General features: G+C 38.6%; 1 protein-coding gene across 2 annotated transcripts in view; it reads left to right on the top strand.

Moving 5' to 3' along the window:
* The window catches only part of PCCA (propionyl-CoA carboxylase subunit alpha), a 468,144-nt gene that overhangs the window by 241,635 nt on the left and 208,269 nt on the right, over window positions 1-18,240 (top strand). For both annotated transcript variants that reach the window (XM_037065798.1, XM_037065799.1), the window contains one exon: window positions 14,172-14,282. In XM_037065798.1, coding sequence (XP_036921693.1) covers window positions 14,172-14,282 — 111 coding nt within the window. The remainder of the gene's footprint in view (window positions 1-14,171; window positions 14,283-18,240) is intronic.

The following is an 18,240-nucleotide window of genomic DNA, read 5'->3' as shown; positions in this document are numbered from 1 at the left end:
AACTGCATATATATATTTTTTAATATTTGTTTATTTTTAGAGAGAGGAGATGTGAAGGTGATAGAGAGGGTGAGAAACATCAATGTGTGGTTGCCTCTCATGTGTCCCCCACTGGGCACCTGGCCTGCAACCCAGGCATGTGCCCTGACTGGGAATCGAACCAGCGACCCTTTGCTTCACAGGCCCGCACTCAATCCACTGAGCTACACCAGCCAGGGCAAAACTGCATATATTTTAATTTTTTGAATGTCATCAGTGGGCATCAGAAAATATTTTTGTTTTTGTTCAATGTATCATTAACTATTTCTAAAAGCTATGTTATATTTTACTGAAGACAGAGTCTGATGCCAACTATTTTGGCATTAGTCATGCAGAGAGTAAGAAAATTTATACCCGTGAGGACTGTAACATGAAAGCCAGTAAAGTTAAATATGAAGTGTATAAAATAAACAATATTATTTGTATTTAACTGGAGGAGATAAGGATAAAATCATGGGTTAGATTGCCTTTTTAAGTTATTTACTATTTATGCAAAAAAGCTTACAAATCAAAACATTCAGAATTGTTAATTTGCACATAAGAACACCTTTTCTTGGAAATAAAATTAAAGCTGTACCTTGATCTGACTTTCATCCTCTCCTGTAAATTATACATGAATAATTTTTGTTTTTCATTTCTCTGTTTCTCACTGTCTATGTCCATTCTTCTGTGTGTACTTTCTAATTTGACTGCTATTCTTAACTCATCATGTAGGCATCATCAGTTTTATATCACAGTCATCTCAAATTAAACTTGCCCTAAACTTTTCCTCTCAATCTGTTCCTCTTTTTGTAAAGGGCATCTTCTGTCGTGTAGAGCCAGAAGTGTAGGTGTGCTTAACTCATCTCCTGCTTCTCGGAAGCCACTATGCCACTAAGTCCTGTCTACTTCCTAAATCTCTTTCAAGTCCACCTACTTTTCTCCTTCTGTATTGTCCACACCCTAGCTGTGGGCCTCATGAGGCCTTGCCATCATTCAACATGACTCCTGCAATTGTCTGCTAATTGTTTTTCCCATCTTCTGTCTTGCCCCTCCCCAACGCCTTTTTCAGTAGCAAGTTGAGTGATTCCTGGAATGTACATATCTAGTCATATCTACTCTATTTAAACCATGCTGATGAATCTCAAGGTAAAGTAAAATCTTTGTATGTCTATCAGACCCTGAATACCCGTTTGAATTTTCAGGTACATTGTTCTCTCTTTTGCTGTATCCTTTGGCCATGTTGCCCTCTCAACCTCAACCTAGAAATACCTAGAAATTTTTTTTTACAGTGGTAAAAATTCTTACATAATTTAAGTTCTTCCCTAATATGACCCATGTTTGTGTCCTTCTTCATCTTTATTTTCTTTCCCATCCAGGAATTTTAGTGTAACTCAGAAATATTTCTCTTTTCCTGGAAAATCACAACAGTCATTGACTGTGCATATATACCTCTCTGGCAGGCTATCACTGTTTTCTTTTTTAAAAATATATTTTATTCATTATGCTGTTACAGTAGTTTCATTTCCCCCCTTTATTCCCCTACCCTGCACACCCCCTCCCACCCTTTAGTTCATGTCCATGGTTCATACATATAAGTTCTTTGGCTTCTCCCTTCCCTATCCTATTCTTAACCACCCCCTGTCTATTTTCTTTCTACCACTTAATCCCTGTACCTTTTTCCCCATTTTGCCCTCCCCTTCCTCGCTGATAACCCTTCAAGAGATCTCCATTTCTGTGATTCTGTTCCTGTTCTAGTTATTTGCCTAGGTTTTTTTTTTTTTTTTTTTTTTTAGGTGTGGTTGTTAATAACTGTGAGTTTGCTGTCCTTTCACTGTTCATATTTTTCATCTTCTTTTTCTTATATAAGTCCCTTTAACATTTCATATAATAAGGGCTTGGTGATGATGAATTCCTTGAACTTGACCTTATCTGAGAAGCAGTTTATCTGCCCTTCCATTCTAAATGATAGCTTTGCTGGATAGAGTGATCTTGCATGTAGGTCCTTGCCTTTCATGACTTAGAATACTTCTTTCCAGCCCCTTTTTGCCTATAAGGTTTCTTTTGAGGAATCAGCTGACAATCTGATGGGAAGTCCTTTGTAGGTAACTGTCTCCTTTTCTGTTGCTGCTTTTAAGATTCTCTCTTTATCTTTCATCTTGGGTAACATAATTATGATGTGCCTTGGTGTGTGCTTCCTTGGGTCCAACTTCTTTGGGACTCTGTGAGATTCCTGGATTGCCTGGAACTGTATTTTTTTGACAGATTGGGGAAGTTTTCCTTGATTATGTTTTCAAACAAGTTTTCAATTTCTTGCTCTTCCTGTTCTCCTTCTAGCATCCCTATGATTTGGATGTTGGAACGTTTAAAATTGTCCCAGAGGTTCCTATACATCTTCTCATTTTTTTTTGAATTCTTGTTTCTTCATTCTGTTCTTGTTGTCTGCTTATTTCTTCCTTTTCGTCCAAACTGTTGATTTGAGTCCTGGTTTCCTTTCCTTCACTGTTGGTTCACTGTACATTTTCCTTTATTTGACTTTTCATAGCCTTCACTTTTTCCTCTATTTTGCCGCCATACTTAACCAATTCTGTGAGCAATCCAATTACCAGTGTTTTAAACTGTGCATCTGATAGGTTGGCTCTCTCTTCATTACTTAGTTCTACTTTTCCTGGAGCTTTGCTCTGTTCTTTTATTTGGGCCATTTTGTTTTTGTTGTGGTGTGCCTAGTAAGTAGTAAGGGGTGAAGCCTTTGGTTGCCAGGGTGGGGCAACCCACTGTTGCTGCGTTGTGGTATTGTATGTGGGGGAGGGGTCTGAGAGGGAACAAAGCCACTTGTTTGGCTCTCTGTGAGGGCTTTCGGTTACTTCTGCTGCTGCCCACACACAAATTGGTTCCTGCTGATGCTAATTCCCAGGAGAGGGCACTTGTGTATGTTCTAGGACCTGTGGGTTGTTCCAGCGAAGTCTTCTGTGAGGCTGGAAGTTTCTCTTGCCACCTCAACCCTTACAGGTTCTTTTCAGTCAGAGGTTTTGAGGCTTTATTTCCCTGCACTGGAACTCAGGGTCGCACAGTCTGTCTTGCTTCCTAGTCATCCCTCCTGGTTTATATGCATGCAAATGTGGGACCAGCGCTCCTCCAGACACCCCCTTGCCGTAAGTCCTCTCCACCCCAGCTGCCTGTTTCCGCCCCTCCTACCAGTCTGGATAAATATTTCTTCTTTAACTCCTTGGTTGTCAGACTTTCATATACTTTGATTTTCTGTCAGTTCTGGTTGTTTTTTGTTTTTAAATTTGTCGTTGTCCTTCTTTTCATTGTACCAGAAGGCCCAGTGTATCTACCTATTCCTCCATCTTGGCCGGAAGTCCCCACCATTTTCTTTTTGAAAAGTGCTTTAGTTTTGTCTTTGTAAAATATACCTCAAAGGGATACATTTCCCTTTTGTGGCCTGACCTCTTCCATGCAAGCTTTTATCTTAAATTCTTGCCTACTTATTTTGTCCTTCTAAGCATCCTAGCATATTGCATTTAATTACTCTTCATTTGGCAAATGTCGCATTTTGCAATGATTTCTTAAGTATATTGGTTTCATTGGAAGTTTCTATCTTCTGATACTTTCTCAATAGGTATATATGTAATTACAAACTTTTTAGAAACATTAGTTATTGAATATGGGCCAAGTCACTACCCACAGATCAAGGTCGGGATAACTATATTTCTCTTGGGTATGTGTTATAAAATACATTTATTAGGTTAATTGTCTAAATGTGATAACATGGATTATTTGTAGCTAAAGGAATAATACTAATATTTGAATTTGGGGACTTTGTCTAAATGTTTTGAGGTAGTTTAAAAGCATTGAAAATTGGGTTTTTAAAACTTTAGGCACATGGTATCTTCTATTAGACCAATAGCATGGTCTATTACCATGCTAGCAATCAAAGAGATGCATAGAAAAGTGCCCAGAAGGATATATTAGGTTGTTAACCTTGTCTGGCTTAGAGATAAGGATTCATAGTATAAATTTATGTCCTTCTTCCCCATGCATATACAGTATGGTATAGGGTAATCTTCTATAACAAACATTCTTAAATACAGTGGTATAAATAAGTTAGAAATTTATTTGCCTCTCATGTACCACTTTGGTTAGTTTATGCTGATGGGGCAAATTAGTATTTTGTGGTCATTCTGTAGACACACACACAGGCACGTACTCATCTTGCTTGCTCTGCTTCATCTGCCTTAGCAATCTGCGTTCCAGATCAAAAGTTCATAGGAAGAGTAAAGGAAAGAAAGTCTAAGCAAACAGTTCTTTTTTTCAAGTGAGGCCAGAGCTGGATACATCACTTTATCTTTCAGTCTTTTGTCTGGGAATTAGTTGATCATATCCAGCTATATAAGTTATATAGGAAAGTAGAGTCTGTAGGTAGGTCATCTTTTCTTCAACCATGACTCTATAACTGTAGAAAATGTGAAAATCAGATTTTAGGAGAAACCAGTTTGTTACAATATACTTATATATTTAAGTTTTTTAATATGTATTACTATTTAAATTTATATACTAAATTTTAGATAAATTATTCAGTTTCTCTTGATCATAGTTTTATTTTTAAACTTGTATTCTTTTTCATTTTTCTTCTAAAGATTTTATTTATTTATTTTTAGAGAGATGGGAAGGAGAGAAGGAGAGAAACATAAATGTGTGGTTGCCTCTTGCATGCCCCCAACTGGGGACTTGGCCTCCAACCCAGGCACCCGCCCTGACTGGGAATCAAACTGGCAACCCTTTGGTTCTCAGGCTGGCACTCAATCCACTGAGCCACACCAGTCAGAGCTTCCGTGTAATTTTTTATTTATTTTTTTAATATATATTTTATTGATTATGCCATTACAGTTGTCCTATTTCCCCTTCATTCCCATCCACCCTGCATACCTCCTCCCCTATCATTCCCCCCCTTTAGTTTATGCCCATGTATCTCAAGTTCTTTAGATTCTATATTTCCCATACTATTCTTGCCCTCCCCCCTGTCCATTTTCTACCTACCTTCTACGCTACTTATTCTCTGTACTTTCTCCCCCCTTCTCCTCCTCCCACTCCCCTGTTGCTAACCTTCCATGTGTTCTTTTTTTTAATATATTTTATTGATTATACCATTACAGTTGTTCTATTCCCCCCCTTCAATCCCCTCCACCCACACCCTCCCTCCCCCACCATTCTCCCCCCCTTAGTTTATAACCACGTGTCTCAGGTTCTTTGGATTCTATATTTCCCCCACTATTCTCGCCCTCCCCCCTATTTTCTGCCTACCATCTATGCTATTTTCTGTGCCTTCTCCCCTCTTCTCCCCCTCCCACCCCCCTGTTTCTAACCTTCCATGTGTTCTTCATTTCTATGGTTCCACCCCTGATCTAGCTGTCCTCTTGGTTTGCTTTTGTTTTAGGTGTGGTTGTTAATAACTGTGTGTTTGCTGTCCTTTCACTGTTCATATTTTTCATCTTCTTTTTCTTATATAAGTCCCTTTAGCATTTCATATAATAAGGGCTTGGTGATGATGAACTCCTTGAACTTGACCTTATCTGAGAAGCACTTTATCTGTCCTTCCATTCTAAATGAAAGTTTTGCTGGATAAAGCAATCTTGGCTGTAGGTCTTTGGATTTCATGACTTGGAATACTTCTTTCCAGCCCCTTCTTGCCTGTAAGGTCTCTTTTGAGAAATCCGCTGACAGTCTGATGGGTACTCCTTTGTAGGTGACTGTCCCCTTATCCCTTGATGCTTCTAGGATTCTCTCCTTCATTTTGGTCTTGGCTAATGTAATTATGATGTGCCTTGGTGTGTTCCTTCTTGGGTCCAACTTCTTTGGCACTCTCTGAGCTTCCTGGATTTCCTGGAAGTCTATTTCCTTTGCCAGACTGGGGAAGTTCTCCTTTATTATTTGTTCAAATACGTTTTCCACTCGTGGCTGTTTCTTTCCCCCTTCTGGTACCCCTATAATTCGGATGTTGGAACGTTTAAAGATGTCCTGGAGGTTCCTAAGCCTCTCCTCATTTTTTTGAATTCTCATTTCTTCATTCCTTTCTGGTGGGATGTTTTGTTCTTCCTTCTGGTCCATTCCATTGATTTGAGTCCCCGTTTCCTTTCCATCACTATTGGTTTCCTGTGCATCTCCCTTCATTTCAATTAGTTTAGCCTTCATATGTTCCTCTAATTTGTGACTTTGTTCCTCTAATTTGTGACTATAATCTACCAGTTCTGTGAGCATCCTGATAAATAGTGTCCTGAATTGTGCTTCTGAGAGGCTGGCAATTTCTTGGTCGCTTAGAGTTATTGGCTCTGGGACTTTGAGTTCTTCTTGTGCCATCTTTCGGGTTGTTCGTGCCTGTTCCATAGCAGGATCAGAGCCCTAAAGTGTTCACTAGAACAGGGCAACTCAGTCGCTGGGTTGTGACGTTGTAGGTGGGGGCGGGGTCAAAGAGGGACAATGGCTCTCACTGGTCTTGCAGGGCAACTAAGTCGCTGGGTTGTGACGCTGTATGTGGGGGCGGGGTCAAAGAGGGACTATGGCGTCCTGTCCGCCGCCTGCCGCCACGGCCCTCACCGGTGCCGCAGTTGCTGCCGTCACCGGGCCCACGCGTTTCGTCCCACTGCACGCGAGTGTGCCACCGCCGTCAGCCCTCGCCCCCTGGGGCCTGCGTGGTCTGTCTCACTGTGCGCGAATATGCGCCCGCGGTCTGCCCCGCACCCCAACTGGTTCCCGTCTGCCTGCGCGCCTGGGTCGGGGGCCCTGTCCTGCCCGACCCTGCTCGCTGCTGGCTCCGCCGCTCTTACCGTCCCCGTTGAACGGTTAGATGTAGTCGGACTTCTGTATAATTCAATTTTCTGTCGTTTGGTTGTGTCTTTGTTTCTCCAAACCTTTGTTGTATTCAAACTTGGTTGTGGGAGAAGGCACAGTGTTTCCACCTATGCCTCCATCTTGGCGGAAGTCCCCATGTGTTCTTCATTTCTATGGTTCCACTCCCGATCTAGCTGTCCTCTTAGTTTGCTTTTGTTTTAGGTGTGGTTGTTAATAACTGTGAGTTTGCTGTCCTCTCACTGTTCATATTTTTCATCTTTTTCTTATATAAGTCCCTTTAACATATTATATAATAAGGGCTTGGTGATGATGAACTTCTTGAATTTGACCTTATCTGAGAAGCACTTTATCTGCCCTTCCATTCTAAATGAAAGCATTGCTGGATAGAGCAGTCTTGGATGTCATCTTTGGATTTCATACTTGGAATACTTCCTTCCAGCCCCTTCTTGCCTGTAAGGTCTCTTTTGAGAAATCAGCTGACAGTCTGATGGGAACTCTTTTGTAGGTGACTGACCCCTGATCTCTTGCTGCTTCTAGGATTCTCTCCTTCATTTTAATCTTGGCTAATGTAATTATGATGTGCCTTGGTGTGTTCCTTCTGGGTCCAACTTCTTTGGGACTCTCTGAGCTTCCTGGATTTCCAGGAAGTCTATTTCCCTTGCCAGACTGGGGAAGTTCTCCTGTATTATTTGTTCAAATAAGTTTTCCACTCGTGGCTATTTCTTTCCTGCTTCTGGTACCCCTGTAATTCAGATCTTGGAACATTTAAAGATGTCCTGGAGGTTCCTGAGCCTCTCCTCATTTTTTTGAATTCTCATTTCTTCATTCTTTTCTGGTTGGATGTTTTGTTCTTCCTTCTGGTCCATTCCATTGATTTGAGTCCCAGTTTCCTTTCCATCACTGTTGGTTTCCTGTGCATTTCCCTTCATTTCAATTAGTTTAGCCTTCATATGTTCCTCTAATTTGTGACTATAATCAACCAGTTCTGTGAGCATCCTGATCACCAGTATTTTGAACTGTGCATCCGAGAGGTTGGCTATTTCTTTTTCGCTTAGAGTTATCGGCGTTGGGGCTTTGAGTTTTTCTTGAGCCATATTTTGGACTGTCCGTGCCTGTTACACATGAGGAGCGGAGCCAAAGGTGTTCGCCAGGATGGGGCGATTCAGTTGCTGGGTTGTGACTCTGTATGCGGGGGTGGGGTCAAAGGAAGGCAATGGCAGTCCTGTCCGTTGCCGCAGCTGCCACTGTCACCAGGGCCCGAGTGCTCCGTCCCACTGTGTGCGAATGTGCGACCTCGGTCAGCCCTGCACCACTGGGTTCACCCGCTGGGGTGAACCCACCTGCGCAGTCTGTCTCACTGCTCTCTCCTCTGCTGGTTTATCTGCACAAGAATGTGTGACTGTGGCCAGCCTGCCACCCCGCGCCCTCACTGGGTCTGCCCGATGCTAGCCCGGCTGCCTGGGCACCTGGAGTCCGGGGATCTTTCCAGCCCGACCCTGCTCCACTGCTGGCTCCGCTCCTCTTACCGGTCCTGCTGGGTCTGGGCCACTTGCGCGCCTAGGTCCGGGGATCTGTCCTGCCCGACCTTGCTCCGCTCCTGGCTCCGTCCCCTTACCGTCCCCATTGAACGGTTAGTGGTTGTCGGACTTCCGTACAGTTCAATTTTCTGTTCTTTGGCTATGTCTTTGTTTACTAAACCTTTGTTGTATTCAAACTTGGTTGTGGGAGAAGGCACAGTGTTTCCACCTACGCCTCCATCTTGGCGGAAGTCCTCAATTTTTTAAATCTATCACTGGTTACTGAAATCTCCCCAAAAGCAGATTCTGTAGTATTTGCTTCTATTTTTTCTCCTGTGATCTCTTGGGTGGCATGAGTGGTAGGCATAGAATAAATGTTGAGAGATTTAGATGAACTTTCTGAGAATATCAACAGTGTTAAAACCTCATAGCCAATGTTGGCAAAGTTTTTCAGTAGAGGGCCAGAGATGAAATGCTTAGATTTTGTGAATCACATAGTCTCCATTGCAACTATTCAACTCTATTGTTGTAGCATAAAAACAACCATATGTACACATTGCTGTGTTCAAATAAAACTTTATGTACAAAAATTGATGGTGGGCCAATTTGTCCTGCAGGTTATAGCTTGTTGAGGCCTTGCATTGTAGGATGGATACACCCTCTAGATCAGGGGTGTCAAACTCATTTTCACTGGGGGCCACATCAGCCTTGCAGTTGCCTTTGAAGGGCTGAATGTAATTTTAGGACTGTATAAATGTAACTACTCCTTAACAGTTAAGAGAGAGCTTGGCACTGCCGCACGGTAGTAACAAGGTGAAAGGCTGATTTGGCCCACAGGCTTTGTGTTTGCCCCTTGTGCTTTAGATAGAAATAGGCATCAACTTAGATTTGTGAAGCTGCATTCTTACAGAATATGAAATTAGAAGATAGGTAGGTAGGTTACTGCTTGGGCTTAGGATGTAGTACAACTTCTCTAATGTTTATTAATTACATATTAACTTCTATATTTATTCTCAGATGAATGGGTAATAATGAGCACAATGATAATGCAACATCTTGAGTGGAAGACATTGCATTAAGCATTATCCTATTTATACATCATGATGTTATACAAATTACGTTCTGTTATCACCATTTTACAAATGAGGAAACTAAAACTTTGAGAGCTTACATAGCTTATTCACGGTGAAAGTAGACTTGGTACCTGAACTTGAGAGAGTCTTTGCTGACTTGATAATTGTAAAAGTGAGGGTTCTGTAAGACTTGAGTAGCAAGATAAGAATAAGTCTCTCCAGGTTTGTTCCATAGCATAATAGTACAGATTAGAACGATACAGAAGTGGGCTAGAGGTTGGAAGGAATTAACAAACTTCTCTATTTTGTATCAACTTCAGCTCTGTTATGTTCCAGAAACCTTGCTCTTCTTATGAAAGCCTGCCTTCCCTGAAATTTTTTACTACCTTTTTACTTTACCTTTTATTTCTACTTAACTTGACCAAGATCAAATACTTCCTTCATGAAGTCTTTCTGTATCATAGAACTCTCCCATTATCATTCATCTCCCTCTTGCTGTAATTTTATATTTGAACTTGGCTTTATAGTAGACAATATGTACTAGGCTTAGTTATTCCTAGCAAACTAAAAATTTTTCTTCTCCTCCTCCTTCCTTTTCCTCCTTTTCTTCCCTGTCCCTTGATATATAATAAACTTCTCATATATACACTTGTGAAACCACCACAATCAAGATAGTGAACATTTCTTTGACTTCCTAAAGTTTCCTCATGCCCTTTGAAATCCACCTTCTCTCCAACCTGTCCCAATGCAACCACATGATCTGCTTTCTGTCACTAAGCTGTTTTGCATTTTCTGAAATTTTATATTAATGGACTCATAGTGTATGCATTATTGTTAGTCTTCTTCAATTCAGCATAATAATTTCGAGATTCATTTTTGTACATATTAGGGATTCACTTCTTTTTTTAATATATTTTATTGATTATGCTATTACAGTTGTCCTATGTTCCCCCCTTTATTCCCCTCCACCCTGCAAACACCCTCCCACCCACATTCCCACCCTTTAGTTCATGTCCACGGGTCATATATATAAGTTCTTTGGCTTCTACATTTTCTATGCTGTTTGTTCTTAACCTCCCCTTGTTTATTCTACCTGCCATTTATGCTACTTATTCTCTGAACCCTTTCCACCTCTCCCTACCCACTCCTAATAATCCCTTACTGATAACCCTCCATGTGATGTCCATTTCTATGATTCTGTTCCTGTTCTAGTTGTTTGGTTTGTTAATAACTATGAGTTTCTTGTCATTTACTGTTCATATTTTTTATCTTCTTTTTCTTAGATAAGTCCCATTAACATTTCATATAATAAGGGCTTGATGGTGATGAACTCCTTTAACTTGACCTTATTTGGGAAGCACTTTATCTGCTCTTCCATTCTAAATGATACCTTTGCTGGATAGTCATCTTGGATGTAGGTCCTTGCCTTGTAGGACTTTGAATACTTATTTCCAGCCCCTTCTTGCTTTCAAGATTTCCTCTGAGAAATCAGCTGACAGTCTTATGGGCACTCCTTTTTAGGTAACTCTCTCTTTTCCTCTTGCTTCTTTTAGGATTTCCTTTTTATCTTTAATCTTGGACTTTATCTTTTATCTTTATCTTTAACTTAATGATGATGTGCCTTGGTGTGTTCCTCCTTGGGTCCAACTTCTTTAGGACTCTCTGAGCTTCGTGGACTTCCTAGAAGTCTGTTTCCTTTGTCAGATTGGGGAAGTTCTCCTTCATTATGTTTTCAAAAAAGTTTTCAATTTCTTGCTTTTCTTCTTCTCTTTCTAGCACCCCTATGATTTGGATGTTGGAACATTTAAAGATTTCCTGGAGGTTCCTAAGCATCTCCTCATTTTTTTTTTAATTCTTGTTCCTTCATTCTGTTCTAGTTGAATGTTTCTTCCTACTGGTCCACACCGTTGATTTGAGTCCTCATTTCCTTCCTGTCACTTTTGGTTCCCTGTACATTTTCTTTTATTTCACCTGGCATAGCCTGCATTTTTTCATAAAATTTGCCACCATATTCAACCAATTCGGTGACCATTCTAACTACCAATGTTTTGAACTGTGCATCTGATATTTGGCTATCTCTTCATCACTTAGTTGTATTTTTTCTGGAGCTTTGATCTATTCTATCATTTGGGCCAGTTTTTTTTTGTCTTGGTGTGCCTGTTATGTAGTAAAGGGTAGAGCCTTAGGTGTTCACCATGGTGAGGCAACCCACATTGCTGTGTCATGTTGCTGTATGTGTGGGAAGGGTTCAAGAGGGAACAGCACTGCTTGCTCACCTCTCTGCTGGTTTTCAGTCACTTCCCCTGCTACTCACAATCAAATTGGGCCCTGCTGATGCTGATTCCTTGTTGGGGTGTCTTGTGTACATTCTAGGTCACTGTTGGTCTCTCCAATGAACTCTTCTATGAGATTGAGCATTTTTCTTTCTGCTTCAACCCCCACAGATTTTTCAGTCAGAAGTGTTTTTTTTTTCTTTTTTTAATATGTGTTTAGAGAGGAAGGAAAGGAGAGAAGGAGAGAAATATCAATGTATGGTTGCTTCCTGAGCAATGTATGGTGAGTCCCCTGCTGGGAACTGGCCTGCAACCCAGGCATGTGCCCTGACTGGGAATCGAACTGCGATCATGTGGTTCGCAGGCCCGCAAGCAATCCACTGAGCTACACCAGCCAGGACTCAGTCAGAAGTTTGAGGCTTTATTTCCCCAGGCTGGAACTCTGAGTTGTTCGGTCTTGTGACTCCCCAGTTGTTCCTACTAGTTTATGTGCCCATGAGTGTGGGACTGCCCAGCCCACAATCTGCTGCTCTGCAGGGTCCTCCAGCAGCTGCCTTGCCACGTGTCCTCTCACCTGGCTGCCTGTCTCCGCCCCTCCTACTGTTCTGGAAGAATGTTTCTTCTTTAACTCTTTGGTTGTCATACTTTCATACAGTTTGATTTTTCTGTCAGGTATGTTTTTTTTTGTTTTTTGTCTTTTTTTTTTTTTGTGGGAAAGGATTTAGCTAGTCTGCATATTTTTGGTTGTTTTTGTTTTTAAATTTGTTTTTGTCCTTCTTTTGGTTGTGTAAGGAGGCACAGTGTGTCTACCTACTTCTCCATTTTGTCCAGAAGTCTGACTCAGACTTTCTGAGTATTGTTGTGTAGAATTCCATTGTATAGACAAACCACATTTTTAAAATTCACTCACCTGTTGATGGACATTTAGATAATTTCCAGTTTTTGACTGTTGCAAATAAAGATATTAATCTTAGTGCCTGTATTTGTATATGATATGGTTCCATTGTTAAGCTGACTAAATACTTGAGAGTGAATGGTCTGAATCACATGGGGAGTAGGTATTTAACTTTTAAAAAAATATTTTATTCATTTATTTTTAGAGAGAGGGAAAGGGAAGGAGAAAGAGTGGGAGAGAAACATCAATATGTCGTTGCCTCTCATGTGACCCCCACTGGGGACCTGACCTGCAACCCAGACATGTGCCCCAACTGGGAACTGAACCAGTGACCCTTTGCTTCACAGGCCTGTGCTCAATCCACTGAGCCATGCCAGCCAGGGCAAATATTTTATTTATTTATTTATTTTTAGAGAGAGGGGAAAGGAAGGAGAAAGAGTGGGAGAGAAACATCAGTGTGTGGTTGCCTCTCATGTGGCCCCCATTTGGGACCTGGCCTGCAACCCAGTCATGTGCCCTGACTGGGAATTGAACCCACAACCCTTTCCTTCATAGGCCTGTGCTCAATCCACTGCGCTACACCAGCCAGGGCTAAATGTTTAACTTTTTAAGAAACTTCCAAGCAGTTTCAGTGTGGATGTACCAATTTATATTCCCATCCCAGGATGTGACAGATCCATTTTTTCCACATCCTCACTATCACTTGATATTATTTGTCTCTTAGTGATTAGCCACTTGAATTAGTGTTTAGTGGTATCTTGTATATCTTTGGCAATAATGATGTTAAACGTCTTTTCTTGTTAAACATCAAATGACTTACTGGCCATTTGTAAATCTTTGAAATGTCTGTTCAGATTTTTCTTCTCATTTTTGCTTGGTTTGTTTCCCAAGTTATTATTGTATTCTAAACATTCTTTATATATTCAAGAAAAATAAGATCAGATATGTCTTTGTCTGATACAAGGGTTGTGAATATTTTATCTCAATCTGTGGCTTGCCCTTTGATTTTCTTAACTATATCCTTTGAGCAGGAGAGTTTTAAATTTTGAGGAAGTACTACTTGTCAATATTTTCATGATTTATGGTTTTTGTGTACTATCTGAGAATCTGTTGTCCTACCGCACAGTAACAGATTTTTCTCCTGTATTTTCTTCTACTATGTTTTATACTTTTAGGTTTTACATTCAGGTTTTTGATTCAACTTGAATTAATTTTTGTGCATGGTGCGAGTTAGGGTTGGGGCTTATGTTCTTTTTTTCTGAAATGGATATATCATTGTTCTACCCTACACTAAAAAGACATTTATTTTTTCTTTGAATTGATGTAGCAATCACCACCTTCTTAAGTTTACATTTAGAGTTTTATTGCTATGCCAAGTTCATATTTTTTTTTTATTTCGTTACTTTGAAGTAAAGGAGGTGAGTAATCTTGCATTGTTCTTGCTAGGTCATAGGAAACTGGTGATAAATTTCTACTGATAATTAGAATTAAATATTTAACTCACTCAATGTTCTCCAATTCAATCTGATAATCATTTTATTTTTAGGTGTTACACATAATATTGCATTACTTCGTGAGGTGATAATCAACTCACGCTTTGTAAAAGGAGACATCAACACTAAATTTCTTTCTGATGTATATCCTAATGGCTTTAAAGGTTTGTATCTATTGAAGTACTTTAGTGTATTAAAGTTATTATTTTTATACTTATTATATTATATATTTTTTCTCTATTTTGAAATTAATGCCTTTGGCCTATATTATACTTGATTTATTAACATACTTAGAGTATCCTAGACTATTGACAATTATGATTTTGAGTATTCATGAGTATATTGATCATGAGTGTGTAATAATATGTAATTTTGTTTAGTGAGGAATTAAACTATGTGAAATGTTGTGTTAGCTCAGTTTTGAAGCAAAACACATAGAGGCATAGCATTAGCCTATCTGATTTTATGATTTCTGAAAATCAATTCATTTATATTCCCTACTGTTATGGGTAAATGAAGGAACTCTTCTTTAATAATTAAAACTGTATATTTATGGAAATTAGCACTGAAAATTTCAGAATACCAGATACTATTTCTACTAATGAAAATGAAGGTGTCTAAGGAGATGGTTTGTATTCTAAACCAAATGGGTTTGAGTAAAATATGAAATTTAGAGTGGAATATGAAATTTAGAACTGCAAAATTATTGGTGAGTATTTCCAGGTGTTAGAAAAATTGCTCATCAAGTGAGAGTGAGAGAGAGAAAAAACCCATTAGTGAGCATTGAAAATGTGGCCAATGTGATATTAAGAAAGCAGTAAGACTTACAAGAGACTTAACAGAAATGTTATTTGTGAAGGCCAAAAGCACTTACATATATTTGTAATGAACTTGTGGGTGTAAGATGATTAGTTATTCTCTCACAAATATCAAATGTTGTTTATACCCATTTAAAGTGTTTTAGTAGATAAAATGTCTTTGTCATTGTAGAAACTGTAGATAGAGTCAGGTCAGCTTCATGTAGCTGATCTATTGAATACATTCACAAAGTGATTTCTTACCTTAGAATTTACAGTACAGAATTTTCACAAGACTAAATACAGATTACTGTTTTAATTGTTCTTTCAAAACTTTAGTGTTATATAGGATTTTATTATTAGTACCAAGTGAAATGAGGATTGTATTTTACTTGGGAACTTAAGTAAAACTAATGAATCATCAGGTCTTTTTTCCTGAAATTTTAAATTTTTGTAAATATAAAATGCAATCTTTATATGATTACAGTTTTATACTTGTGTGATTATTTTGCTAATATATATTGTTTTCATGATGCCAGGAATCACTTATGTTACTACTATTTATTTTATCCTAGCGATTGCTCAACTTATAAGTTCAATTAGGACTTTCAGATTCTTTTCTGTCTGCCTAGCTGATGCCTCTGTGAAGGTGATATAACATGGAACAGTAGTGAGAAGAAGGCAACAGGTCAGAATTTCAGGGAATCTTTAGAACAAATATATTGTATATGAACATAGGTTCCTACAAACACACACACACATCTATATATATGTATGCATATGTGATGTGTTCCATTGCTATAGAGAAGAAAATGGGGGATTATAAATTTCTAATTGGAGTTGATTGCTATGTGCTGTACATTCAGCAGTAATGTCCAAAATTTCTAAGGGAACTCAGAAATTTACTTAGTACCTACTATTGCAATTCTCTGTGATAAACTTAATATATTACATGGTTTTTCGGTAGGAAATTATCAGCACTGATGCTATAATTCTGGTTGTTTAGTTCATGCAAGGTAGGAACACAATTTTTAAATTCTTACAAGTTACTACAATGGTCTTTAGCACCGTTTAACCTCAGCTTTCATTTTGTATGTGAGGAAGCCAAAGCACAGAGAGTTTAATGCTAAAAAACCAGTAATATGAATTTAGAGCTTTCAACTTTTCCTTTAGTACTTATTCAATTGTGCTAGGATTCAAAGTCATAAATCACAAAAATTTTCAGAGTACACTATGTGTTGTCATATTAAGGACTTTATAGTACAAACCTATATTTACCATGCTACATGTCTACCTCTTATTTCCTCATATAATTTTTCATGTCAATTCTTTCTTCTCTGAATGGCTACTATCTCTTGTTCTTTATCATCAGATTACTCTGTTTCTTTTTCCTCAGAACAGATCTTAGGTATATTAAACTGTGTCATTTTTATTGTTTGATATATGTGCCTGAAAGAGCAGCAGGAAGTGGCAACTGAAGTTAATCCAGGACCTTCTCCATATGGTTGTGGCTGGGTCATTTTGCCCCTTTGGGATTACTCATAAACCTCCCATCTGTTCAGCTGTCCTAGGCACTACACATAGGCAAGTGCCTATTTTTATAACTGCATAGAAATTTTATGTTATATATATTTAATATCCCAAGTTTATTTTGTAGACTAGGGCAGAGTTACTAAATGTTACTAAATGTTTGAAATGGTTGTGTCTAAATTTTAAAAGTAGGATACACAAGAATCTGTTCTTAACATCAATTTATTAGATTTTCATGTTGTAAAACTATTTGCCTTTGATTCAAAAAAATAAGCGGAAAATGGGGACAAAGGAAATTTGATTTTGAAATAAAGGGAAAATGAGAAAAAACTATTTTAAAAAATATAATTTCAGTTGGCCTGCAATGAACATTTTGGACATATTTCTCTTAAGCATTACTACCCTTCAGTTACCTGCTTCATCAAAATAAATTATCATAATTATCTTTCTCTTTTGAAAAGTTGCAGAATTTTTGTAGAAATTTAATTCAGTATAAGAAAAATACCATTGTTTTTCACTGAATTTAGTCAGATAGTTTTTTTTAAATCTTTGAGGATGGTATATAGGGACTGAAGTGTGGCTTTTAAAGTCCAGTAATTAAAATTATTCAAAAATAATAAATGTGTGCTCTAGAAGAAAATCAAAGGTAAGTAATATATTTTTCCTGCTCTTAAGAAGCTTAAATTATGAGAGAAATAAACATGTGAAGAGCTAACTACAGGACAGAATAAAATAAGTGCTAAGTAAAAATACAAGCTAAGTGTCTTGAGAGTAAAGAAAAAAGAAAGCAATTTTGATTTAGGAAATCAAGGCTGGCTTCAAAGGACAAGGAAGCATTTAGACTGTTGAAACGCCTTTCCTAGGACTCTGTTCTGTAAGCTCTAGGGCCTGTATATTCCTTGGGACAGCCACTGTGCACATCTTCTGCTAATACTTCATCCTTCTCTTTGGTATAATGTTGGTAGTTTAAAATTAGCCTTGATGACTGTTTACAATAAGGAAATGGGCAGATGCTGTATACTGGGACATTACTGGGCTTTTCCTTCCCTTTAGTTTTATTAAACATTGTGCCTTTCAGTTTCATAAAGCATCTCCCCATTGGAAAATGTGTTGTGGATCTGGAAAGTTTCTGTATTCTAACTATGAGTACTTTTAGTCATTTCTATTTTAAGTAATTTTTAACAATGTAATGTTCAAACTGTTTCATTTCTTTCAAATGAATCCAAATAGCTATCTGATCATTTTCTCTTTTGTGAATTTTATAAGTAGCATCTTCTTGCTCATCATTCAGCATTCAAATTGCCCATACTGTTTCATTATCTGTGTATAGTACTGTGGTAAATAAATAATGTTAGAAATTGTGGTAAGATTACAACTTTTATGGGGACATGTCAACTTGCAGGCCCTGAAGTATCAAATCTTGCCTTGGCTCACATACTGCTTGAGGAATTATGCAAATAGAGCAGTTTTCTCTGCTGCACAAGACTCAGCCAAAACAGGTAGCCTTCCAAAGCCTTGTTAGGCTAGACCACTGTCCCCCAGTCCACTCTATTATGATAGGAATTAAAGAAGTGTGGGGAGAGAGATTGGTTGGTTGGTAGATTGGGGTTCAAACCCTGAGTATATGCAAAAATATCTCACCTTTATTTTCCTTAAACATTCATATTTCAAAACATGGCCTAGCCAATATTCTTGGCTAACAATACTTCTTTTCTACTTTTCCTTTATCCTCTCCTTAGAAGTAAAATTAGGGGTGAGGAGTGATAAGGAGAAGCATATGTGAGGAGGAGCAGAA

This window comes from Sturnira hondurensis, unplaced genomic scaffold, assembly GCF_014824575.4.
Source record: "Sturnira hondurensis isolate 20B ecotype Veracruz unplaced genomic scaffold, ASM1482457v3 Scaffold0016184, whole genome shotgun sequence".
Taxonomy (NCBI): Eukaryota; Metazoa; Chordata; class Mammalia; order Chiroptera; family Phyllostomidae; genus Sturnira; species Sturnira hondurensis.
This window is presented reverse-complemented; position numbering and strand designations above follow the sequence as displayed.